This window comes from Acomys minous (assembly GCF_964271855.1).
Source record: "Acomys minous genome assembly, chromosome: 16".
Taxonomy (NCBI): Eukaryota; Metazoa; Chordata; class Mammalia; order Rodentia; family Muridae; genus Acomys; species Acomys minous.
The window spans coordinates 81,257,800-81,285,088 of NC_140498.1; the positions used below are offsets into that span (position 1 = coordinate 81,257,800).

General features: G+C 45.1%; 1 protein-coding gene across 3 annotated transcripts in view; it reads left to right on the plus strand.

The window, feature by feature from the left end:
- Positions 1–27,289, plus strand: part of TMEM132D (transmembrane protein 132D) — a 601,443-nt gene that overhangs the window by 412,104 nt on the left and 162,050 nt on the right. For all 3 annotated transcript variants that reach the window (XM_084763643.1, XM_084763641.1, XM_084763642.1), the window contains one exon: positions 14,135–14,318. In XM_084763643.1, the coding sequence (XP_084619769.1) occupies positions 14,135–14,318 (184 nt within the window). The remainder of the gene's footprint in view (positions 1–14,134; positions 14,319–27,289) is intronic.

Below are 27,289 nucleotides of genomic sequence, written 5' to 3' on the forward strand. Positions count from 1 at the left end.
GTCAGGATAATCTCATCTCAAGACCTTCACCCCCTTACTGCAAAGTCCCATTGGCCATTTAAGGTGGAGACAATGGGCTCTGTGGATCAGGACATGGGCAACTTGGGGAGCTGTCATTCAGCTGCGCCCCCTGATTCTTGACAGAGAGAATTAGTGGAGGTTGAATTTACCTTCCGTCTGTTTTGCTTGCAATCTGATGTCCCTAAGAGTGTGGCCTCTCCGGGAGCAGAGGCCTTTCCAAGAGTGCTCACTTACCTCCTTGGACATCATCTACAACACAGCATGGAGGACAGGTGGCCTCTCTAGTTCTCATCTATGACCCACAGTTAGAAAGGAGGTGGGAATTCAAACTCACACGCTGAGAACTTGATTGTTAGTCTTCCCTCAGCAGGCACTAATGGCACTTATGTCAAATTTGTTACTCAGTTTCAAATGCAAGCCATTACCACCAAAATCATGGCTATGGCTTCATGCACATACAATCCTAAAGCCTTGGCACAGTGATCTCACTTAATCACTGATAGGTTGGCCTTGTAACAGCCTTGCGTGTCGCCATTGCAATTCAAGCAGGCGCTGCACTATGGAGTGCTAGAGTTCAAGGCACCACGTGCACATCATACCCTGATGTCCAACAGCCACTCGAAACAGTTATGGCTAAGGGACATTGTGTAGTGTGCATACCCTGGGCCTTTGGAGTTCTGGTTTCCTTTCCTGGTATTACAACAAATGCGCCACAGAATGCAAATTAGAAGACAGAGGGTTTATTTCGACTCATAATCGTAGGTTACAGCCCATTGTTGTTGGGGAAGTCAAGGCAGGAACTTCAAAAAGCTAGGCAGATCACATCTGCAGTCATGAGTAGAAAGCAGTAAATGCACACATGTTCATTTGTTTGCTTACTAGTGTGCAGGTTCGTTTCTCCACTCTTACACAGTTAAGGACTCCGTGCCTAGGGAATGAGTCCACCCACAATGGGCTGGGTCTTCCTGCATTGATTGGACAATTCCCTACAGATATTCCCATAGGCCAACCCAGTGTAGACAACCTCTCATTGAGGCCCTCTTCCCAGTTATTCTATGTTGTATTAAGTTGGTAATTAAAGCTGTGGATCGCAGGAGTTAAGTCCAACACACCCTAATTAGTGCAATAATCATGATTTTATACCAGGTATGTTTTATTCCAAAGTCTGTTCTATCACTCACCACAGTGAGCAACACCAGTAGATGCCGAAGATGGGCTGTGAGGCTGGAGAGAAACAAGAGATCGTTTCCTTCTCGTGCTCCTGGAAATGAACACACATAGCTTGCTGGGAGAGAGAAAGCAAACAGGTGAATTCCCACCCCTTCTGGCTTTGTGAAATTTTAGAAAATCACCCATCATATCCCAAACCCGAGAAGACGACATTGACTTGAAGTTTATCTTTAATTATATTTAAATCACAAAGCCTAACTGAATGTATTGACATTTCTACCAAGAAATTAATTGACATTCCATTAACCTCAACCAGCAAATTAATTCCTCAGCCTCAGACCTTGGGCACTAGAAGGCTGAAACACAATTATGTATTGATCATGGGCGGTGGCGTGACAGTTTTGGATGGAGGTTTAAAGAAACAGAAACCTTTTTTTTTTTTTTTTTTTTTTTTTTTTTTTTTTTTGGTAAGAGGAATTACCTATATGTGTATTTGAATTAATTTTATTACAGGATAATAAAACATCAGAGCCTGTGAGCTCTGTCATTTGTCATGTCAAATGGGATCTGAGAAAACCATTAGTAGATTTAGCACTGGTCATCACTATCAATTAATAACCCCTCTTTGAATTTTCATGTGAACATAAGAGCTTTTCTAGGCCAGCAAATCAGTTCAATGGCAATGCTTAAAGAGATTGTAAAAAAGAAAACAATAATGTCTGTGGCTCTTTTATTTCAGTTTCAAACTCATACTGTTGGTGGCATACATGACATCCCTCAGATATCAGCTATGCTTTGGCTATCAGGTGTAGGTGTGTGTGTGTGTGTGTGTGTGTGTGTGTGTGTGTGTGTGTGTGTGTGTTGCATATCTTGGTTTCCTGCTAAGGATATCCCATAGCTATGGGGAGGCTTTCCTACTTCCAAGCACCAAGATACTTGTAAAGACACATGAATCTCCCTTCATATCTGTCATCCTTTGACCTGCCTGATGACATTCTGCTTAGGTGAAGTGTAAAAACAAAACAAAACAAAACAACTCTGTTTATTTTATTTTCACTTAAGAAAATAAATCATTGGAGTGGAGTCTAAGAAGCATAGACATAGTAGTAGAAATGGTTCTAATTAAAACTTTCTGATGGGAAGTCGTATACTGCATATATTTATCAACTCTGCCTAGAAGGCCGACAGAGCCTTCTCACCAAGTTAACCCATCACATACCCTTCATCAAAACCCCAAGTCCATGAGTCAGAGATTCAGGAGCTAATTGCACCCCATTGGCTTGCTTACATTTCTTGCCAATTCCACCTTACTCTGAGTTTGTAGTTCTCATCCAAGTTGCATCAGGGGCTCAGGCTTCATCACAGATGCTGGGCATCCAAGGTACCTGTTTATGCAGACAAGATGTGATCTCGAACAGTCTGCAGCCCTGGCAAGGATACTAATGTGTCTGTGGCATACAGATTGGATTCCTTTCTTTCTTTTTTAGGAGAGAAAAAAAAACTCGCAACAAAAAGAGATGTATAAAAATAAAATATCTCTCTATCTCCAAGCGAATATGTTTAAGAAAATGTCACGAAGTGGAGATGAAAGATTTAGTGTTATTTTTCTCCCTCTGTTTGTCTGCTGTAGTGATTCCAGCTCAAGTGTGGAAAATGCCTTCCCACTGGGAGTGGAGTGGAGGGGGCTCCCCAAAGATGTCAAGGGCACTCACTGCTTTTAGATAGAATTTTTGCCTTTTACAAACAGTTCCCATCCTTCATCTTTGTGCTCTCTCTCTCTCTCTCTCTCTCTCTCTCTCTCTCTCTCTCTCTCTCTCTCTTTCTCCCCTCCTCCTCCTCCTCTCTGCTCCTCCCTCCCTCCTTCTCCCCCGCCCCACCTTGGAACATGGAAAAGCCTTCGTGAACTGTGAAGTGCGCCATAAAAGATCACATAAGTCAATCCAGGTAAAACAGAGGTGGAAATATAATTAAAATAGGAGCAGAATGGGTGAGATTGGGGACTTGGCTTTTAATAAATGAAACTTAAAACCTAGGAGGTAAGGTTATTTCATCTCAAACACACTGATCATATAATTAGAATGTTGGGATTATCCTTGAAGGCTGATGTGAACTTTGCCTAAGTGGGAGCATTGCTCTCTTGCAAAGAAAACCCCTACCCTTTAGAACCACTTTGAATGAGTAACTGCGTTGCTGTGCAAACTTTTCCTGAGGAGACATAAACAAATCTACACATCCCAGAGAGGGCACCCTAAAAAGAAAAAGTAAGCAATTACATTCAACCCAAGCTGAAATTTAATTGGGGTAACTCACAGGAGCAAGGGTAGGGGGTTACTTACAGGAACATTAATGAAGGCTTACTTACAGAATCATATGTGAAAAGTTTCTCACAGGAGCATGGGAAGTTTATGGACTTCCAGGAATAGGCAACTGTCTATGTCTTTCCTATGAAGTGTGGGACCACGTGAGCCCTCCCTTACATAACCAAATGTCAACAGCCCAAATCTTGTGTGGGTCTCCTATAAGAAATCATACCTGCTGAGGCTTCAAGAAGGCATGGGCCATGTCTTATCCAGAGGCCTACATTTCACAACATACACCTCTGTCACATTTCTCTTTGGGACTTCTGCTTCGTACTTGGAGGTGACAACATGGGTCTCAAAGGGTCAAGTTTGTCAAACTCCATGTTGGTTTTCACCTTTGAACTCTGCCCTATCCCTCCCTATTTGTCAGTTATTTTGTGTATCAATCAAATAATATAGGTAAGACCTCATCTAGAGACCTGACCCTGTCCTAGGTCAAGGCTGGCTGTGTCTTTGCCCATCTTGATTACCTGGGGTTTGCTGAACTGCATGCTAGGGTGGGGCTTGAGATTACAGATGTGTGAAGGATGTCCACACTTAAGAAGGATCTCTCATTCCACTTAACATTCTGAAGTTCGGCAGAGCTTTTGTGCAGAGCCCATAGTATATCTAAAAGAAATGTCTCCTCATCTCCCTCCTCCCCTCCTTTCCTCCTCCTCCTCTTCTTCTCTTCCTCCTCTTCCTCCTCCTCCTCCTTCTTTTTCATTTTCCACCGCATCTCAGCATAATTTCAGTTGAGATCATTTTGTATTTATAGTACCTAAAAAAAAAAAGCCTGGGATATGAATCCTCACCCTAATGGCAGCCTTCATAATAGGGTCTGCCTATGTGAACTTGTGTCATTCCACTTTTCTTGTTATTCCAATCCAGAATAGCCCTGGGTCAACTCTTCTATACAAACTTTCTCATTAGCAGTGGGGAGAAGTACTTGACTACATCACATTCTCTTTAAAGTACTATCTATATAGTGAAGTAAATACCATTTTATGATTTTCAAAGGTTATTAATTCATCTTTTTCCTCATGATAAAGATAAGGAATTGGTAAGCTTTTCCTGTAAGGGGTAAGATAGCAATATGCGATGCTTTGTAGACCATGTGTGCTTTATGCTGTGTGATTTTTTTTAAATTATGAATCTAAAGCTTAATTTTAGCTCAAAATAGTGCATAAGGAAGCTATGATTTGTAGGTGACTGGCCAGCCATAGTTGTCTACTTGGAGATTGTTTTTAAAGACTTGCACAGCCTTCCCATAAACTTCTCACCTGCCAGTCCCAGCATTCTGGAGGATTCCAATAGTTGCCATGGCACTGTCCTGTCCTGTTCTTTGCACACACACAAGCCCTGGACCATGCAGTTCCCTCTCAAGTGTTTTCTCTGTAGTCTCCCTACTGATGCTTCATAGAGACCTCATCCCAAGCTTGCCTTTCCCTGGGAGGCCTACCTGACTGTGCATGGCTCTCTGGGAGTCTCTTCTGATTTTCACTCACTCTTACATCTGTGGGGCTCTGCTTGGTAGGATGATACTTTCCTCCATGTCCTCTTTCACCACGGGCTAAATGCCTATCAATTCTGCCTCCATAGTGAGCCCTGTGGATTGTTGGATGATGCACCAAGTACTGTGGCCAATCTTGGACTGTCATGGACTGTGTCTGTATACAGTTTGGGCATCAGTGCAAGCCTAGCTCAGGAGCTACTGTAAGGCCACTACTTGATCAGAACCTTCCATGGTTAAATCTGACATCTAAGCCTCTATCACCCAAAACAACCAGGAGAAAACAACAATATTTCCAGAAACAACATGTCAATTGCTGACTGACTGGAGGTGGACTGAGGGACATAAAGAAGACTTGGAGAAACAGAGTCCATTGTGACTGAATCAATCCCCGCCCCCACCCCTCTCTCTCCTTTTTTGGTCACCAGAGAGTTCATGGGAAGACAAATTTATAGTGACCAAAAAAAATCTCATTACAAAGTGTATACATTAAAAGTGTTGTGCATATTTTACTTCCCCATAAAAGATCTTATACTAAAAATGGTAATGAAGAAGTCAGGGGGAAAAAAGTGCCAGTAATGGAAAAGTTTAATAGCTTGATAATGTCTAAGGAGAAACAATTTGCTTGAGTAATATTCCCATTTTAATCTTGGGAATGAGACTTGAAAGAGGAGAGAAGAAAGGAGGACAGTGGTCCTCCCATGTGGGAGACATCTGGTCGCTCATGTCTGTATCACACACAGCATTACCAAATTCCACTGCATTCGAGGACCACAGTGCCATGGAGAGCCCTTTTAAAGCGAGCCTGAGCTGGAGTGAGGCTCTCTGCACCTTCACCCATTCCCCACTGCCATTTATTAATTAATTGCCTTTGACTTCTGTCCTGGTTTGTTTTCTATTGCTGTCATAAAGCAGTGCCCAAAACCGATCTGCAGAGGAAGAACTTTTCACTAGGCTATACCCCTGATCAGAATCCATCACTGAGGAAAGTCAGGGCAGGAACTAAAGCACAGACCATGAAGGAGTGCTTCCTACTGGCTTGCTACCCATGGTTTGCTCAACCTGCTTTCTTACACAGCCCAGGACCACCTGCACAGGAATGCTACCACCCACTAGTGTGGGAGTGTCCTCTCACACTAGTCATCTATCAAGAAAATATACCACAGTCTTATCCACAAACCAATCTGGTAGGGACATTTTCTCTCTTTTTAAAAATTAATTATTTATTCACATTACATCATGGTTGTAGCCTCCTGGGACATTTTCTTAGTTGAGGCCTTTTCTTCCCAGATGACTGCAGATTGTACCAAGTTGACAAAAATCTAAGCAGGACATAACTCCTCATCTTGAATTTTTCTTCATTTTTCCATAGGGTGGCCAGTAAAATGAAGATTTACTAGTATATAAATGTGTGAAGAAAGTATTTGTGACACCCATTGAGGGCTTCACTGGTCCTTCCCACAAAGTGTAATTACCAGGAAATGCCACAAGGGGCAGTAGACTATGAGTGTTGCCCCTCAGTTTGACTCCTCTGGCAACAAGAACTGGGTCATCCACTTCAGCGCCAACAGTCTCTGCTAAGTGGTGAGGTCCCAATGAATAACCCCTCAAACACTTTCAGGTCTTTGTACTTATGTGTAAACTGGGTCTAAACACACCAAAAGAATTATACTAGTTACTCTTCTAATCCCTGAGATGTTTATCATGGCTTACTGTCTCAGAGACTACAGTCTGTAATGGAGGCATGGCTACTGGGATGGCAGGTACTTGTAATCTAATTCATTCACATTTTTGGCCAATCAAGAAGCTGGGGCCAGAAGTGGATATCACCATGAAGGCCAGTTTCTGTCCCTAGCCCTCACCTCGGAAGTGTCCACTGTCTCCTGAGGCAGTGACACATTCCAAGGACTGAATGCTCAAACACATTCAGAAGAGGAACTTTGCAAGGAGAGCCAGGCATGGATCGTTAGCAATGAAAGCATTTAGAGTCTGGGGTTGAGGCACAGAGACACAGTGGAAGGAATGGGGGAACCTGTGCAGTCCTATAAACCATCATTTTTCACCCAATAGCACATGTCTTACTCTCAGGGGACCTTTTCAAAATGTCTGGAAAGGGGTACTAGGAATATATCTCAAAGGGTTTCCTAAGAAGTGAGTCACTTGTGTCCTAGGAGAGTCCCCCCATCCAACCGCTCCACCTCTAGCTTTACTTTTGTTTCCTAAAATTTCACCAACTTATACTTCACAGGACCATCTGGAGGTGCCTAAGTTGGGAGTGAAATTTCACTCTCTCTATCCTCCACCCACTCTGCCATGTTACCACAGCTCGCTCTCTCTCTCTCTCTCTCTCTCTCTCTCTCTCTCTCTCTCTCTCACACACACACACACACACACACACACACACACACACACACACACACACACACACACACACACACACACACACACACACACCCTGGAAGCCCAGGCACCCATGTGGGTGGCTACAGAGTGAAAGTGGATCACTAGAGTGCTTCTTAAGGCCATACCATACTTTGCTTTCTATTCCATAGAAAAAGAAAAACAGATACAGGTATTATTACAATGTGGTTGACTAGTATCCTGGTTAAACTGTCAGCATGACACATCCAGAGTCACCTGGGCTTTGGTTATGGATGTGAGAAACTATATCAATAAAGACAGTTGATGTGGAATGGCTCAGACCTCTATGAAGGCACCATCCCTAGGCAGGTGGTCCTGGGCTGTATATGAATGATAGCTAGACATAAACTCTGAGAGCAAGCCAGCACCCAGCATTCCTGCATGGTCTCTGCTTCAATTCCTGTTTGAGTTCCTACCCTGACGTCCTTCGGTGATGGACTATGTATGATCTTGAAGCAAAGCTGAATCAACCCTTTCCTCCTTGCTCTGGCTGGTTTTGTTTGTCAACTTGACACAAGCTGGAGTCATCAGAGAGAAAGGAGCTTCAGTTGAGGAAAGGCTTCCATGAGATCAAGATGTAAGCAAGGCATTCTCTCAATTAGTGATCAATGAGGGGGTGGGTCCAGCCCATGGTGGGTGGTACCATCCCTAGGCTGGCAATCCTGAGTGCTATAAAAATACAGGCTGAGCAAGCCAGTAAACACCACTCCTCCATGGCCTCTACATCAGCTCCTGCCCCCAGGTTACTGCCTTGTTTGAGTCCCTGTTCTGACTTCCTTTCTTGATGAACAGCCATGTGAAAGTGTAAGCTAAGTAAACCTTTTCCTCCCCAAGTTGCTCTTCAGTCATGGTGTTTTGTCTCAGCTATAGAAACCCTGTCTAAGACACTTCCCAAGTTGCCTTTGTTCAGAGTCTTTCATCGGAACCAAGAAAGGAGACTGGAAAACTTAGCATCCTGAGTTCTCAGCTATTAATATTGCTCCCACTCAAGGGTCAATGTCTGTATGGTGTTTGATCTCTCCAAATGCAACTTGTGGTAAAGCGTTCATGACTAATGCTCCAGTTTTCATGCCTTTACTTTGATTTACTGACACATCACAGGATTCAGAGAGTCGGAAGAGGACCCTAAAGGCAAAGTTGATTTCAAAGTTTCTTGTGTCGTGAAACAACTCTCTCTCTCTCCCTCCCCCTCTCTCCCTCCCTCCCTCCCTCCTTCTTCTCCCCCCCTCTCATTCTTTCCCTGTGCCCCCCCATTGTTGTTCACAGAGTATATTTGAAGGTCTGTGACATAGCTTCAGTGGTCAATTTGACAACTTGCCTCCATCAGATTGGCCCAGGAGCAAGTCTGTAGGGAGCATTTTATTGAGTGATAATTGACTTAGAAGGGCTCAGCCCACTTAGGGTGGTACCACCCCTGGGCTAGTGGCCCTAGGCTGTATAAGAAAGCAAGCTAGCTGGGTGTGCTGGCACACTCCTTTAATCCCAGAACACAGGAGGCAGAGGCAGGTGGATGTCTGTGACTTCGAGGCCAGCTTGCTCTACAAAGTGAGTCCAGGGCAGCCAAGGCTACACAGAGAAACCCTGTCTTGGAAAAAGAAGACAGAAGGAAAGCAGGCTGAGCAAGCCATGGGGAGCAAGCTAGTAAGCAGCATTCCTCCATGACCTCCGCTTCAGCTCCTGCCTCCAGATTCCTGCCCCGATTTCCCTCTGTGATGGACTGTGACCCGTGAGCCAAATAAACCCTTTCCTCTCCACATTGCTTTTAGACAGTGTTTTATCCCAGCAACAGAGATGCATATGAATACAGCTGGATTATTGATAGTTCTTTCCTTCCTCCACTTTGGGGTTTTATGGGTTGTGTTGATTGATACCTTCCCAGCTCCCCTTTATCCATCTGTTCCTCTTCTGAGACACTAGTATTACCTGTGCTCTCATGGAGAAACTGGCATTGTCCTCTGTAGATAGTAGTCTTCTATGGATTGTCTGTAGTGCTTCCTTGAGTGACATCAATTTCTCCCACTTCTGCTTGTCTTGAAGGGTTCATATTTCTCCCTCAGTTTTACAAGAAGTTTCTGGGTGTATCAACCTTGGTTGACAATGCTGTATTCTAGGGCTTGAAATAAATTATTCCATGCTTTCTTGGCTTTAAGGGTTGTTGTTGAGACAGCTAATGTTATTCTGATGTCTCTGCCTTTGTAGGTGAGTTGTGATTTGTCAATTACACCTTCTCAGTCTTTCAGATTTTTCACTTTTTTTTAAAATCTTGTACCATGATGTGTCATGGAGGGGATTTTTCTCATCATTATCTGTTTGCTTTCCAAATGTCTCCTGTGTGTTTGTGTGTATCTCTTCCTCAAAATCTGGGGGGACTCTCAGCTATAATTTCATCAAATTAACTATCTAAGCCCTTTAGACTTTATCCCAGAACCTGTCTTGGCCACAGACTTTCTCAGTTTGGTCTCCTGAATGTATTTAAGAGTTCTTGCACATTTTGTCATTTGAGATACACACACACACGCGCGCGCGCGCGCGCGCGCACTGTCTCAGCCCTAGCCACCCTTCCTGAAATCCATTCCTCTTGTTATAAACAGTCTTGTCTGTTTATAATGATTTCCATAGTCTTTTCTTTTAATTTAGTTTTATTGATTGATTCTTTGATTTTTCAGATTTTTTGTCTTTTGCTCTGTTCCAGTGTCTTGATTTACATTGCTGACTTTTTCCTCTGTGTGTTCAAATCCTCACTTCAAGGTCCTAAGCATTTCATGCAATCTGGATTTCCTTACTTCATTCACCTGCTCATTGGAGTCCTCTGTTGGTCCCTGATTAGTTTTTAAAGCAAGACTCTGAAATCTTTTTTCTGGAATTTCAACTGTTTTTTATCTTTCTTTTCTGGAATTTCAACTGTTTTGTTATCTTTCTTTTCTGTTATCCAAACTGTCAGCTTGTGAGATGCCATTATGCATTGCTGGCTCCTGGCTTTTATTCGTTTTTTTTGTTTGTTTGTTTTGTTTTGGTTTTTTTAGTATTTTTTCCTATGTCTTATTTTATTTTATTTTTCCCAATGCTAAGGTCTGCCCAGGAGCCTTGCTCTTTCTAGGCAAGGGCTCTGCCACCGAACCAAAGTCCCACTTTGTTTTCTTTTCTTTTATGTAAGTGTCCTGATAAGTCGCCTCATCTCTGCTTGGATTTCAGGGGAGGTAGAGTTGGCTGCCGTGGCACATGTAGTGGATTGACAGTGGTCCCAGTAATAATAGTGACATGGCAAGACACCCGTGGCCTCCATTTGGATCTGCTAGAAGGTTCAGATACAGTAACACTAGGGTTCCTGTTGGGGAGGGGGGAAACCTTAACTTATAGCATTCTTTAACACGAATGGCCTCAATAGTTAAGTAATTAAATAGAGAAGGAATGGATAAGGGAAAAGGAGGTGATATAGTCAGAATGAGAGGAGAGTGTGCGGGCAGGCTCATGAAGAACAGTAGGAGGAGCATTGTGCATTGGATGTAGAGGAAGCAGAGGGGAAACAATGCAGGCTTTTCTGGTGAGATACAGGGTACAACACACCGACTAACCAAAAGGCAGAAGTGGACACTTGATAACCCTAATCAAAAAGTTTTCATTCGAATTAAAAGAACGAGGCATGGAGAGAGGGCTCAGCGGGTAAAGTGCTTGCTACCAAGCCTTAAAACCTAAGTCCAGTCCTAAGGCCCGAGGCTTATGTAATGGAAGGAGAGAGGCAACCCCTGAAGATTTTCTTCTTACTTCCGCGTGTCCGTGGTGGCACAGGCACACGTACGTGCAAGTAAAGAGTTAACAAACAAAAATAAAATTAATCAATAAAAAAACTGAAACAGATAATAAACTAGCTAGGCATGGTAGCACGTATCTTTATACCCAAGATTCGGAAGGCAGGGTCAGGATTCTTTGAGTTCGAGGCCAGCCTAGTCTACATAGAGAGTTCCAGGCCGGCCAGGGCTACACAGTAAGATCCTATCTATAAAGAAATAGAACATTACAGAAGGTAGTGTGCCCTAGTCTATATTTTTTTCCTGCGTGGGAGGCGTGTTTTCTCCTCTACTGACAGGCTGCCAGTGTGAGGCATTCAAATTAAGTCAGAGACCACTTCCTGACAGAACTCCCTCTCTGATTTATTCTGGTTACAAACAGTTGCACCAACCAAGGACAATGAGTGCAGCAAACGTAGATTCCCCTGTTCAGATCTAGCCAATGGACAGCTCATTCTCCATGGCTGTGGAGAGAGCGGGGGATTGCCTGACATGAACTACTATGGTGCCCCCTATTTGACCACTTCCCCTTGCAGGGGAGGCCTGGCAGCACACAGAGGAAGGGGAAGCAGGCTATTGGGATGAGACCTGATAAGCTGTGGTCTTACGGTGGGGGAGGAGGTCCCCTTCTGTCAGAGGTCTAGGGGAGGGGAATAGGGCAGAAGAGGGAGGGAGGGAGGGTGGGAACGGGAAGATACAAGTGAGGGGATAACATGTAGGATGTAATCTGAATAAATTATAATAAATTTAAAAATCACACCCCATCTCTGGTACTTTGGCATGTGGCCTGGACAGTGCAGGGCTTTCCGTACCTGAGGCTCTGAGGGCATGTAGGAGACCCCGCTGTGTCTGCCCTTTCTAGCCTATCAGATTAGCTGTAGCATGTCCCACCACAAAGTTCCCGTGTTCCAGTAAGGCCTCACCACTGATGAGGGTGGGGGTTAGGGAAGATGGAGGATGTTGAGAGGAAAACACACTAATTATGGAAGAACAGGGTGACAGAAGAACCTGTAGGGGGGCAGGACTTCCACAAGACCAACAGAGCCAACAAATCTGGGCCCAGTGGTGGCAGCGAAGACTGAAGCACCAAACAAGACCATGCATTGAGAGGACCCAGGCTCCTGCTCACATGTAGGCGATAGGCAGCTCAGTCTCCAAAGGGGTTGCCCTAATAAGGGGAGCAGGGGCTGTCCCTGCCATGGACTCTGTTGTCTGCTCTTTGATCACTTTCCCCTGGTGGGGTGCCTTACCATGCCACAGAGGATGAGGATGGGCAATCCTGATGAGACTTGGTAGGCTGGGGTCAGTTGATAAGGGAGGAGGGCTCCCCTTATCTGAGGACTAGGGGTAGGGTGTGGAGGGGGGAAGAGGGAGGGAGTATGGGACCAGGAGGAGGCAAGGAGCAGGGGCTACAATTGGGATGTAAAGTGAATAAAATTTAAAAAAAAAAAACCACCCTAATCACCCCTCTGCTGCTCTCCCCTCTTGCTATGCTCTTAAGCACCTACTGTGCCCATCAGGACTCAACACTGAGTTCAGCTTACAGATCTGCCAACCGTGGTCCCTTTCCTGTCTAGGCAATGGTGGGGATGGGCTGTGCACATTAGATCTCCCTACTTCAGACTCCTCTGTCTTCCGGTAGTGTGTCCATAGTCTACTGTGCTCTGCCCCCATCTCTGAGATATTGGATTCGCTTTCTGATTTGGGCTTCCAGCATCCAAACTGTCGGGCTCTGGTGATAGCTGGTACCCAGTGTCCTTGAATACACGCTCTGAGCCGTACCCAGGCTAGCAAGAGTATCTTGGCACAGAAGGGAGTGGGAGTGGAGGGGCCTGCTTCTTCCTTCCTTGTTTCTGTTCTCTGTGGCTCGCTCTTTTGTTTCTATATTGGTGGCTTTTATCTTGGCTTTTGTCCATCCAATCCCACAATCTCTAATCAGCCATCTTGGCCTTGTTTGTTCACAGTGGCTCTCCCTGAGCTTCCCCTTGAGAGAATGCTGTAATCAACATGTTTCCCTAAGCCAGCCCTCTATGAAAAAGCACAGCTGATACTAATAAATATCAGTGTTCAAAGACACTTTCATGAAGATATAAATCTTGAGTCTCTAGATACGTATATGCTCGCTAATGTTGCATTAAGAGCCTCTTTCAGACAACCCCTCTTAGTTCCCAAGAAAGGGCTGGCATGAAACCATTTTCTTTCTCACCTGTCACATAGACGAGCAGACATTGTACTAAAAAGAAACTCTAAAGAGACAGGAGTAGCCAGTTAATGAAAGTAGCTGAGGGCTGATAAAATAGTCCTGTTTATCTAACTCAGATCCATTTCCAGAGGCGTGCCTATGGGAACTGAGATGTCCAGAAACTAGCATTTGTCACAACCCCTCCTGTCTCCAGGCGGTGTCTAATGACTTTCCCGTGTTGATCAGCACTCGGCTGAACCCTAAACCCACACTCTTGTCTGTCTTCCATTCCCTTGCAATGCTCCATTACCACCAGTGGAACACCAGGCCGTGGCACCCTTAAAATTCTGTGCATCTGCCTGAATGGGCTGTGGCTTTGAAATAAGAACAACACAGACAAGTGTAGATGTTTCCGGAAGTCGGGGAGAGAGCCATCCTCGGTCGAACAATGGGTCAGAGAGTGTTTAGAGGATGCAGCCCCCATCTTAGGGAGGCTGAATAGCTCAAAAAGAAGAGGTGTCCTTAAATGGTGGTGTCAGAGGCCTGGCAAGGGCTGGGAAGCATGGAGATGGTAGCTTGCCCTTAAATCGCTCAGGGCTCGGAGCATATAAGCACAGGTGCCGATGAAAAATCCTTTCTCTGACACTGATGAGTCCTGCCTCTCGGCTGCTCACCTCTGTTTCCCTCTGTTCCTACTCCACAGTGTGGATGATGGCCCATACGAAGTCATGAAGATTGACATCGAGGTCGAAGGACCCAGTGACCCACCCAGCACGCAGCTTGTCACGTGGCAGGTTGAGTACCCCGGAGAGATCACATCTGACTTGGGAGTGTCCAAGATCTATGTGAACCAGAAGGACTTGACTGGCATCATACCATTGGCCATGGTAAGAGAACACTTGGGGAAGTGGGAATGGGAAGGCTCCATGGTGTGATCCAAGCTTAGGGGCTCAAGGATGTCAGTCAACAAGGACCAAGATGGGGACAAAAAAAAAAAAAAAAAAAAGGACCTTGAGGCTCACTGCCAGTAGCCAACTGTCTTACAGTCTACGTAATATTCTTTAAACTGCATTTATAAAATGTAGTTCAGGGACTAGTTATGAGCCTATGTTTATATGAATATCATGGATGGTGGGATGAACAGGCATGGTATAATGTAAATTACGTAAGGATTGTTACATAAGGATCTCACACATACGCAGCTGTGCAGAGGGCTTGGTTTAAGTGGGTACGTGCTCATACTGAGATGCAAGGAAGGCTGGGCTCTCTATTCCTCAGCATCACAGTGACTTGACACTTCTACAAGGAACAGAGAGAACAGGTTTTGGAAGGTGATGGGGTATCCCTGCAAGGAGTCTGTGTCTCCACAGGAGAACAGAGCTCATGGATGTGCTCATCTTGGCGCTAAGGGTCTGCTGTCCTCCACTGGCATTAGCCACCTTCCTGTAGCACAGGAAAACACAACTTACTTCTACTCTCCATTATAAGCCAGGTGTCCTAGTTTGCTTCCTTTTGTTATGATAAACACCGGGACCAATGGCAACTTGGGGAGGAATGGGTTTGTTTTACTTACAGCTTACAGTCCATCAGGGCAGGGACTCAAGGCAGGAACCTGGAGGCAGGAACTGAAGCACAGGCCATAGAGGAATGTTGCTTACTCGTTCTTTCTGGCTTGCTCAGCCTGCTTTCATATATCAGTCAGGACCAACGGCCCAGAAAGGGCACTATCCATAATGGCCTAGACCCTCCCATTTCAATCATCAGTCAAGAAAACGGCCCTCAGACATGCCCACAGACCAATCTGATGAGGCATTTTCTCAGAGACTCTAGCCTGCATTGAGTTGACAAATGAACAAAAAAAAAAGAAAGAAAGAAAGAAAGAAAGAAAGAAAGAAAAAACAAACCAGCACACCATACAGCCATATATTACTTGGTCCTCAACTATGACTTCTTTAAAGCATAGATGAAAATCACAGCCAGTAGTTAGTGGCTGGACATGAGGCTGAAACTCAGTGGCACATTACTTGCCTGACATATGCCAGGATGGGTTTCAACCCCCAACTCAAAAAAAAATTAACCTAAATAAATAAATAAATAACCCATGGGTCCTTTCAAGAACTTCAGCCTCTTGCAGACATATAATAAACATTAGCTACTTTTATAGTTATTCTGTAACTGACAGTAAGATAAAAGAACTCCCTCCACAGCAAGGCTGTATGTTCTTCAAGGAAAGGGCTTGCTCAGAGCCCTGCACTTTGCAATCTGAAAGCCAGGCAGCAGGCAGCCATCACTGATCTTTGAACTAGACTGAATTGACCAGAGTCAAATGCTGTGGGTCTCATGAGTTCCCAGAAGTCTCTCTGAGAGGCCAAGAGTGAGTTCTGAGCTCCAACTCCCCTTGTCTCTTAGCTGGGGCATTTTGAGGTCCACATTTGTTGGTTAATTAAAATAATACTTTACATAGGGGATATCACCATTATGAAATATCACTCGGTGAGCATAAAAAATCAGCAGATGCAATATGTCTGGTAGAGAAACCGAGATATGTGGACCAGGGTGAGGGTTTGAAGTTAGAGGCATGCCCGCTGGAACGGAACTTCAAGAGTTGGGGGCCTGATGCTGTGGGAAGCTACTGCAGGGGGACCCATGGGGAGTTGCCTGGCCTTGTTTGTTTCTTCAGAAGCATTCTGGCTACATGTATAGAAAGAATTGTGGGGCAAAGGGGAAACAGAAGGTTAGGATCTGTTTTCTCTGACTTCCTTCTGTAAGACCTTGCCACACTGGTCTTCTGGGCTTGGTGTCTACTCTAAATTTATTCTCTTTGTCTGTCCAGCGTGGAGCTCGTCTGGTGGTTCACTGGCTTGAATGTTGCATCTGGTAGCCGAGTGACCCTGAACGTATTATTTATCCCTGGGACCCCCCAATTAATTAACAACCATGTTGAGACTGAAGAGATGGCTCCGGCGCCACTAAGAGTGCATGCCACTCCTACAGAGAACTGAGGTTCACCTCCCAGTACCCATCAGGGTCTCAGTTACCTTTAGCCCTATACAAGTCGTGTCCACCTTGCATCCAGGAGGCTGAGAGATCAGAGGCTGATGTAATCATTTGCTGAGTATAACACTTCGCATCCATCCTGGAAGCCAAGAACTCAGCCATATGGCAAGGGAGGATAGGAGGGGCCTAGAAAGTATCTGCCTGGGTAGGTGGACATAACAGTGAAAGAAACAAGGAGTGCCCAAGGCTGCCCCTGACCTCATCACACAGGTGACTTGTCCCAGTGGGGGGAACTCAGATAGCTGAGCCATTCTTGAGACATATGGCCCGGGTAGGTGCTCAGACATTCCTCTGCATTAGGAATAGGAGTGGGCGAAAGACAGCAATAAACCATGTGTCTAAGAATGCCTAACATTAACACTATAAAGATGTTTTCTATTACAAAACATATTATGGCTTGGTTTGGGGGGGGCGCGGTTTGGATATAGAAATCTTTGCACGTATCTCCCATCGATCCCTTGAGGTAAACTTTTAGAAATAAATTTTAATTTAAGGATATGAGTCAGAGGATATGTAATTTTGTAATACGTTTTTGTAATGTCTGTAGAATTGCCTTTGGGAAGCTTTAACTAATTTACAATTCTACCTGCTGTGTGTAAAGATACCTATTTCCCTGAAACTTTGCCGACAGAGAATATTAATTTTTAAAAAAATTAGACAATTTATTAAGCAAACATCTTGGTGTTTCGTTAATTTGCCCTACTTGAGTAACATTTTTTATTTCATTATTAAATATTTGTCCTTTGCCCATTTTATTGTCCTACTGGGAATTAAACTTCTTATATTTTCTAAAGCTAAAAACTTGTACAAGATGGGGAAATCATATTTTAAGTGGAGGGCTTGTTGGTATTAGTTTTTTTTCTACATTTTTTTTTTTAAGAACTGAAACTATGGGTCCACTGAGTCCAAATCTTTTCTCTTTCTCTGTATTAGTGATATGTATCTTTTTGTTGATGTGTCACATGGATTCCTACCTATTTTCCATTTGCCTCCTAATTTCACACATTAGGCAGTGGTACAAAGGATTTTGCATGTATATACATATATATCCTGGGATGGAACCCAAGGCCTTGTATATGCTAAGCAAGTATTCAGTGTTTGAGCACACCCTCAGTACCCCCTCTCTGGAGATTTCAGGCAGGAACTCTACCTACCTCTAAACCACACCCCAGCCCCCCCACTGAGGCATTCTAGACAGGTATTCAGTGTCTGAACCTCATCCCATTGAGGGATTCTAGGCAAGGCTCTACCACTGAGCTACACCCCCAGCCCCTCACTGGGGGATCCTAGGCAGGTGCTCTACCACTGAGCCATGACCCCAGCCCCTCACTGGGGGATTCTAGGCAGGTGCTCTACCACTGAGCCGCACCCCAGCCCCTCACTGGGGGATTCTAGGCAGGTGCTCTACCACTGAGCCATGACCCCAGCCCCTCACTGGGGGATTCTAGGCAGGTGCTCTACCACTGAGCTGCACCCCCAGCCCCTCACTGGGGGATTCTAGGCAGGTGCTCTACCACTGAGCCATGACCCCAGCCCCTCACTGGGGGATTCTAGGCAGGTGCTCTACCACTGAGCCGCACCCTAGCCCCTCACTGGGGGATTCTAGGCAGGTGCTCTACCACTGAGCTACACCCCCAGCCACTCATTGGGGGATTCTAGGTAGGTGCTCTACCACTGAGCCGCACCCCCAGCCCCTCACTGGGGGATTCTAGGCAGGTGTTCTACCACTTAGACACACTCCCAACCCCTCACTAGGGGATAATCTTGGTAGGTGCTCTACTGTTGAGCTATATCCCCAGTGCCTCACTGGAGGATTCTAGGCGGGTGCTCTACTACTGAGCTATGCTTCTAGCCTTTGTTTAATTTGTAGTGTGGTCAAATCTATTGATCTTTTCCATAATTGAAATCTCTCATCTTCTCTTTATGAATTCTAAGATGAAAATGCACATCTGCTTTATTTGTTCTTAAAAAAAAAAAACCTATGAATAATACAATGCCCAACTCAGTACATCCAGATAAGGAGACAGGGGGAAACAAAGATGGTGCTGAAGGCAGGTACTACTGTGGCACCATGCAAGCTTAGAGATCAAAGCAGGGCAAAGGTCACAGCCCTGCTTCTCAGTGGCTCTATAATTGCACCTCCAGGTAATCTTTAAACTGAACCAAAGTCTCCCCTATGTCCAGGGCTTTGAAAGCTTTTGTATTCTTTCAATCCAATCATGAATTTCTATGAGTTTAATCTTTGCTATTCAAAAAAATAATAAATCATGCTTTGTTGTATTGAAGGTGAAGTATTCCTCCCTCCTCAGGGAGGAAGATCCTTAGTGGAAAGCTCATTAAACACGCGTCTTCCTGTTAAGTGTGTGGTGACCACACAGCAGGGTCTGGTGTGAGCCATGCTGTTTGCATTTTTTTTAGAACAGCTGGGAGGCTCCTCCATGGCTCACAGCTGCATAGCTCCAGGGTAGTGGCTGTTTTTCATCATCGCCTCCTGAGCATGGGAGAAAACTAATTCTGAGCTTCTTCCAAGTTTCAGAGACTGCTGGCGTGTACTTCTGTGCTGGGAGTGCCGGGCCAATGAGTCCTTAAAATCTCACTCATGAGTGCTCCTTGCAAGTCAATAGACCCTTCTTTCCACTTATTTGGGAAGAGGCTGTTTTGAGTGTTTGTCCTTGGGGGTGTTGCTGTCAGCTCGGAACAAGGATAATTTGGGAGTCAGAAGACCAAGCATCCTGCACACATTTCCTAACCAGGTTCTTGTTTCGCTTCTGAAGTTTCAGTGCTGACTATTATTGATCGAGGACTTCAGATAAAACTCAGCCCAGAGATCATGGGTAGGCCACCACCCTTGACAGTAAGAGGACTCTAGGTCCAAGGAAGTTTGCTTTGATGATGGTGTCTCATGGTAGTTGCAGGGACATGAAGGTACGGGTGTGACTGCCAGCCTCGAAGGTTTTGGGGGGAGGGATTGTGCTGTGGAGTTTCAGAGCAAGGAATCAAGGGTGACAGGTAGCCACCCTGACAGCACATTCCGACTTTCCCACGTGTGCTACCTGCAGGGGTCCTTGCTTCCTAGCCCACCTGCTGTGCCCACCTCATTGTAAGGGTCCTGCTACATGTCTACACTCAAGAGGATCTTGGTGGATGCTGGTATTTTGTTGAGATTGAAGGGTAGCAAGTGAGCCCTGGCTTCTGCTGGTTGGAGCCTATGGGAGCAGCAGGCAAAACAGAGATGCTCTAGGAGGACCTAGGCATCATTTTGATGGAGCCTCCTGCTCCTTTTCCCTTCTGTTATGTCTTTAAAAAAAAAAACTTGCCTAAACCCATTCGGTCTCCAGTCCTTCTTCCAAAGCAGAAGTTACCAGACCACATAACAAGGTCTGGTATGGGGCACGCTGCTTGCATTTCTTTGAAGAGCTGGGAGGCTACTCCATGACGCATAGTGCCAAGGTGGCACATAGCTTCTGGCACTCTGTATTTCATATCTAAATGTCCTTTTCTCATCAGAAGGAGTCAATGAGTAGAAGTGGCAAGTTCTACAACCTACATAAGTAGGCACCAAGTACCTCTGTTCAGCCAGAGCCCTCTGTGAACTTGGCTGAAGGTTGAATGCTGAAGGCTTTTAAAGTGTGTGTGTGTGTGTGTGTGTGTGTGTGTGTGTGTGTGTGTGTGTGTGTGTGTGTGTGTGCGTGTGTACCTGCACAGTTACCACAGATACCAGCAGAGGGCATCTAATCCCCTGGAACTGGGGTTATAGGTGGGTGTAAACCTCCATGTGGGTGCTGGGAATTGAACTCAGGTCCTTAGAGGAGCAATCAGTGCTCATAAGTGCTGAGCCATCACCTCCAGCCTCCAGAATGTCAAGTTTTTTTCCTCCCATGGATGATTCTTGGGTTATGAGAAAGTCACCGTGTTTTCTAAAAGTTGTGTGTCCTTAACCCTCTTAAAAATTCCTTTCTATGGAGCAAGGGGAAAAAATCTCCCCACACATTCAGGACCATGCAATTTTAACTTATAAACTTCACAGAAATTTTTATGCAATATAGTACATTTTTGCTCTTAAATGAAGCAACCTTTACATGAATTGTCCCTCTTTACCACCAGAATCCACAAAACCTGATTGTCCAGCACAGTGGTTCTCAACTCATGGGTCATGACCCCTTTCGGGGTTGAACAACCCTTTTACAGGGGTCATCTAAGACCATCAGAACATATAGATATTTATGCTATGATTCATAACACTATCAAAATTTCAGTTATGAAGTAGCAACAAAAATAATTTTATGGTTGTAGGTTACCACGACATGAGAAATTGTATTGAAGGTTTGCAGCATTAGGAAGGTTGAGACGCACTGGGCTAGTACATCCTTCTTTCTGTCTCCTCCCAGGACTCCCATGGTCTTCACTCTAGGGTCTTCTCTTTACACCCAATAGAAATCACAGCATCCTCCCACATAGATACCTCAAGGATGTGTGTAAAGCAAGTCCCACAGCCTATCACAGAGTCTGAAGACAGAATTCAGTCATCATTTAGAATGCAGTCATCTCTCAGGAGTTCTGAGATTAGTGCAGGTAGCATGCCATAGCAACCCCCCGCTGAGATCAGGACTTGGGAAAGAGCCCTAAATTATAGAAAGACGTTTTCTTTTCTGGCTCCGATAATGAGAATTCCTTTTATTTGGGGCATAAAAGCAGATTCTGGGCTCTTTCTGTTTGACTTTCTGTGGTAGTCTTCTCCCGTGTCAGCCTGTTAATTAACACGCCAGTGCCCCTCTGTTGTTTCACTCAGACTATTTGAAAATCCAGTCACAATGCAGAGCCCGCTGCCACTTTCATTTTCATACTTCTGCAGCCAAGTGCAAATTAAGATGCTGCCATGGCCCGTGAGGAAACTCGCTGCTCTGAGGCGCCTTGTTTCTTTTTATGTTTGTTGAGTGGCCGCTGTTCCCCAAACAAGCCTGGATAATTAGAGCCAGCCTTTAACTGCAGCTCGGGTACCAGGTGAGGCCTTATGTTCTCCGGAACATACTTTAACTCGTGTGATTTTCATCAGGGCTCTGAGCTATGGGCACTGCGCTTGCCCACATCTTCAAGATGGAAGGGGATGGTATGGCACCTGCAAGCCTGTCCTCAAGATACACACTTAAGGCACAGACCAAGTTAGATCCTTGATGCATAGAGTCCAGAGTCCGGAGTCCAGGCTCATGGCCAGCACACTGTGCTTCATGCAGAACAGAGGGGAGGGTGTAGACCAGTGAAAGGAAGGAAGTGGGTGTTGATTGATGCAAGGGGGGGATGTGAGAGAAGGCTGTTGATAGGTGTGGGGCCATCAGTCAGTGCAAGGGGGGGTTGGCTGATACACAAGGGGTGTTGGGTACAAGGAGAGATGTTGATAGGCGCAAGGGGCGAGTGTTGGCTTGTGCGAGAGGGTGTTGGTCAGTGCAGTGGTGTTGACCGGCACAAGGGAGGTTATAGATAGGTGCAAGGGTGGGTATTGATTGTAGAAGGGGAAGATGTTGATTGTAGCAGGGGGAATGTTGTTCTGTACAAGGGGAGGGTATTAATTAGTTCAAGGGGATATTGATAAGTGCACTGTTCAAAGTGATCTCCAGAAATGCAAATTCAGAGAAGCACTCATATAATAAGAAATGGAGAAATCACACTGAAGTAGGAGAAGCCCTTTGAATATGACTCTTTGTAATACTCGGAGCCACTGCTTGCTCATCACAGCCCCCCGGAGCTGCCTCTGGTGCTCCTGACTTAATGAACTGGCCTCTCAAGAGGTAACTAACAGTAAAGTGGTTGCTGAACCCCAGTGCCTTTGCGGGTAGAGGATACTGAATGAATGCAGGAGGGCTGTTGCTATTATTGGCTGCCATGCAGTTATGACATCCCCAGCTGTTGTAGAACCAGTTGCTCTCCACCAACAAACAGCTGCTCGTGATGTGATTCATTTCATAGACACTACAATGGTACGCACCACTCAGAGAACATCTACAGAGTCCCCCACTGAGTGCCAGGCACTAGCATTCCATTCACACATGTTCCACTCAACAGAATCAGGCGGTAAATAAACCAAGAATTGGTCAGCAAGATGTTTTAAGAACCAGCGCATGCTGCAGGAGAAAACACAGTGATGCTGTGCGAAGGAGAAAACCGAGTTGAGTTGGGCACCTACCCGGGGAATATCTGCACAAAGACATGAGGAGAGCTAGATACTCATGAAGAAGGAAAAGTAGATGTCATGGCCCAGTGGAGGCCAGCTGGAGCATTTTGAATGACGTAAGTCTGAGGTAGCTGAGATGGTGAAGTGGTGAGACAGTACTGGGGTCTGAGGTCAGAGCTGGCAAGAGTTGAATAGGGTATATCCTTGCCACCCTTGGTGTGTATAGAGTCTGGCTTCTGGTTCTGGATGCCTGAATCATATCTGACTCATTGTCTACCTGTATGTCATGTATATATACATGGTGTGTGTGTCTGTGTGTGTGTGTGTGTGTGTGTGTGTGTGTGTGTGTGTTCACCAGTGTCTTCCTCTATCACTTTCCACCTTGTTCTTTTGAGACAATATCTCCCTGAGCCACAACCTCACTGTTTCCTCTAGCTCTCAATATTGATGTTGAGGTTACAGAGACCCACAGCCATGCCTGGCTCTTATATGGGCATAGAGAATACAAACCCCAGGACCTCCTGCCTACACAGCAATCACTCTTGCATACTGAGCCATCTGCCAGACCTCAACAATCTACCTTTTAAATATCATTCCAAAGGCCAGGATGAGAATATATTTTGGGAGGAGAGGCCAGTGGTTGAAATAGTAAGACTGCTTTGTCCATAAAAGGGTAACAGTGCAGACAAGGATGACGGTGGTAATACTGATATCAAATGGAATGCCTCAGGATGTGTTTCCTATGTAGAGCCACTGGCATTTGCTTAGGAAGTGGACAAGATGTTTGTTTGAAGGAAAGATCGATTGTGAGTCTGGACTGTAAAACATAATGGACTTTTTGGTAGAATGATGTCAGTGCTGTGAGGCTTAAGGCATCCAGTATGGCGGCCACAGCAGTGTCTGGTGACATCATTTGCTGAATGTTCAAAGACCAGAGCTGAAAAATGAGCCTTTAAAGATTAATGTAAATCTCTGGAGTTTTGAGTTGGGGATTCAAAAAGTGAGATCTAGCAAGCATTTTGCTACTTTGTGGGTTCTTTCTTCTACCCTTCTCTGCCTATTTTCTTCTTCCCTTACAACCCCCTAACATTAGATTGGAGAGAAAAAAGGATATGGGGAAAGAGAGATGTGTTATCATTAGACGACTTTCTGTTTATGAGGGGCACTGAGCTCCTTGGGGCAAGCTTGATCTTCACAGTCAGGATACCTAATTTCTATTTCTTCTTCTTCTTCTTCTTCTTCTTCTTCTTCTTCTTCTTCTTCTTCTTCTTCTGCTTCTTCTTCTGCTTCCTCTTCTCCTACTACTACTTCTCCTCCTCCTCCTCCTTTTCTTCCTCTTCTTTCTTTATCTTCTTTCTTCTTTATGCATGACGACTTAACAAACCACAACCTACAGCATCCAACAACAACCAGCCAACAACCCACCTTTTAGGGCTCTAGCATTTGTATACCCTCTGAAAAGCCCTCAGAATCCAAACATCATATAATCGCAGAAACTATCTGCAGCTGGTAAAATCACACCCCTGCCAAAGCACAAGGCAAATCATAGTCAGCTGCTGTGAAGCTGAATATCCCCACACCTGGGATTAAAAAGAAAACATATTCCTATAACATTCCTGCATCCTTTCAAAGAAGCTAGAACTCCAGAATTCTTACTACAGTGAAACCATGCTATACTGAGAAAGTAGCTGATCCCTTCTCCATTGTAAGTCTAGTGTTGGTCTTCCCTGCCCTGTGCTACACCCTGGAATCTTGGTTTTATGACTTGCACGAAACAGTCTCGTTGCGCACTAGCATCTCATCAGACAGAAGGTCTTGGTAGGTATTGTCATTTGTTTACTGTTTCTGTGATAAACATCATGACCAAAAGCAATGTGGGAAGGAGAAGTTCCATTTGAGTTATCCATGGCCCATCAGTGGGAGAAGCCAAGGCAGTGGCTGAAGCACAGGCCATAAAGGGACACCGCTTATTAGCTTGCTTCCCATGGTTTGCTCAGTTTGCTTTTTCATAAGATCACTTGCTCAGGTGGTGGCACCAACCCCAGTGGGCTGGACCCTCTTACATCAACCACCAATCAAGAAAATGCCCACACTAGGTGTATCCATAGGCCAATCTGAAGGAGGAGTTTTCTCAGTTAGGGTTACCTCTTCCCAGATGACCTTAATTTGTGTCAAGTGGATAAAAACTATCCAGCACGAATGGGAGCAAAGAGAAGTCCTTGTGCTGGTGGCCATCGTTCATCACAATGGCTGTGAGCTCTGTTGAGGCTGCCAGCTACCGCCAGCCATCTCTGTCAATTAAGCACCAGTAATAATATCAGCTGTGGTGCTTGTGACTCCCACGCAAGTACCCAGTCATCTCCTGCTATTCACATTGCATCCCAGTACCCAGATCTAAAAGGCGCAATTATAGAATAATTTCTGCCCTTAATGTATGCATTCAGATCGGTACAGTTCTCCCATAAATTGTTTGTTTTACAATTCACTTAAAGTCATGTATTGATTTTGAGGATGTGCATCGGTGGGTTGTGGTGTAGCTCTTACTGTGGTTCCAATTTCAGAGTAATTAAGTCCTGTTTTATTTCTTGCATAAATGTTTACTGGGGATGGTGGAGACATGGTTCAGCAGTTAAGAGCACTTGCAGCTTCTTGTAGAGGAGCCAAGTCCAGTTCAGCACCCACATCAGGTCACTCACAACCATCTATAACGTCAGCTCCAGAGGATCCTACACTTCTGGCCATTTGGCCATCCTGGCTGCCTTGGTACCCCTAGTTCCTTGGCTAACTTCGTTTTCCTCTTTGGTGGTATCCACTGGGCAGGGTCAGATTCACTACACAGGTGGTAAAGACTGTTGAATGGATGACCCTTATGGCAAAGGACTTAATAGTGGTTGGGGAAAGAGACCTGCAAATAGACTCAAGAGCCAATGTGAATGGCTGGGGTTCTCCATCTGCAGATGCAGCCAGCTGTCTGTGGATCCAAAGAATAGGGGGAAAGCATTACAGAATACTGTGTACAGAATGCAAAGAGACTTTTTGATGCAGTTGTGCCCCCACACATTGGTGTGTAACAACTGTTCACGCAGCACCTGCTCTGCGGCATGATGCTGGCTGCCAGGTGGCTTTACTGTCTCCATCAGTTACCAAAAAATAAATTATAGGAAGGGAAAACCTTCTCACCCCAATGCATAAACATTTATTGGCCAGTGTTACACACTTCTCAGGGGTCCCCCAGAGCTGGGAAGACCCTGACTCTGAGTGGTCTGGGTTTTTGTTTTGGGGTTTGAATACCCCTTCCTGTAATGGTCTTTCTCTCCTTTGAGGGTCCGAAGGTATCTAAGTGACTCTTCTTCTGGTGCAGGGGTTGCCTGCCTTGTTTCTGTCCACAGGCACAGGAATAGCTATTGGTTGGGGCTTGTCAATAATCAGGGTGGACTCATGACCCCTTCCTCCTTTTAATGTTGTAATAATGAGAGAGAGAGAGAGAGAGAGAGAGAGAGAGAGAGAGAGAGAGAGAGAGAGAGAGAGAGAGAGCGCACAGAGAATGTAGAGAACAGAAAATAGAGAGTCATCTCCCTCCCCTATTTGTTTCTTTTTGTTTTTGTTTTTTGTGTGTGTGTGTGTGTGTGTGTGTGTGTGTGTGTGTGTGTGTGTATGTGTGTTTTGTGCCTTGGGGCCACAGTTTCATTTGGGTATTGTAAATAAGCATAGAAGAAGTCCCCAGAGGATACACACAAGCTAGGTGCAAACATTGTGCCTGTTCACAGAAGAGACTTCAGTACCCGTGGATAACAGCTCCTTGGAACACCTGCAGCCGCTCCCTACAGATACCGAGGGGCAGCTGTGACTCCTAGATTCCACCTGCTCAGAGCCAGCGACTGAAATACCATATGAAAGTTGACACGCCCCCTAGTGCCCAGGGTCTTGGCAGCCAGCACCAGAAGGTGAGGTCATTCTCCAGAACAGATGTGCTGCTGTGGAGAGCCTGTGTGCACCTCGTGTGTTTACACTACCTGAGATTCCCGCCACCATCTCATCTCTATGAAATCTGTAGTTGGTAACAGAGACCACCTGTTCTGAGTTACTTTCATGTTGCTCTGATTTAAAAAAAAAACAAAAAACAAAAAACAAAAAACACCCTGACAAGAGAAACCTAATGGATAAAGGCTTTACCTTGGCTCGTGCCCCGCCCCCCTTTAGTGTTGTAAAAACCGAAAAAGAGGAACTTAATAGGGAATGAGCAGCCTAAAACAAAGAGCAGAAAATGGAGAGTCATCTTCCCTCCCCCTCCCCACCCGTGTGTTTCTCCATGTCTTGGGGGGGGCGGGGCATTGGGTATTATAAATAAGCAGAGAAAAAAATTCTTAATGGATGCTGAAGTCTAAGTTTGGATATATAGTGAAGGCAAAGTCTAGTTGGGTAACATTTGGGCGAAGTTTTATTAAGCCTTTGGTTGGAGGTTGGTAATCATAACGTTCCAGCTTAGGACAGCTGGGGGGAAAATAACAATTGTGCATTTTTACAGGTCGGTCAATGAATGGCTAAGGCATTGCATTCGTTCCTTTTACCATAGCAAAGTGTCTGACAGAAGCAACTTAAGAGAAGAGAGGTTTATTTTGGCTCAGGGCTTCCTGA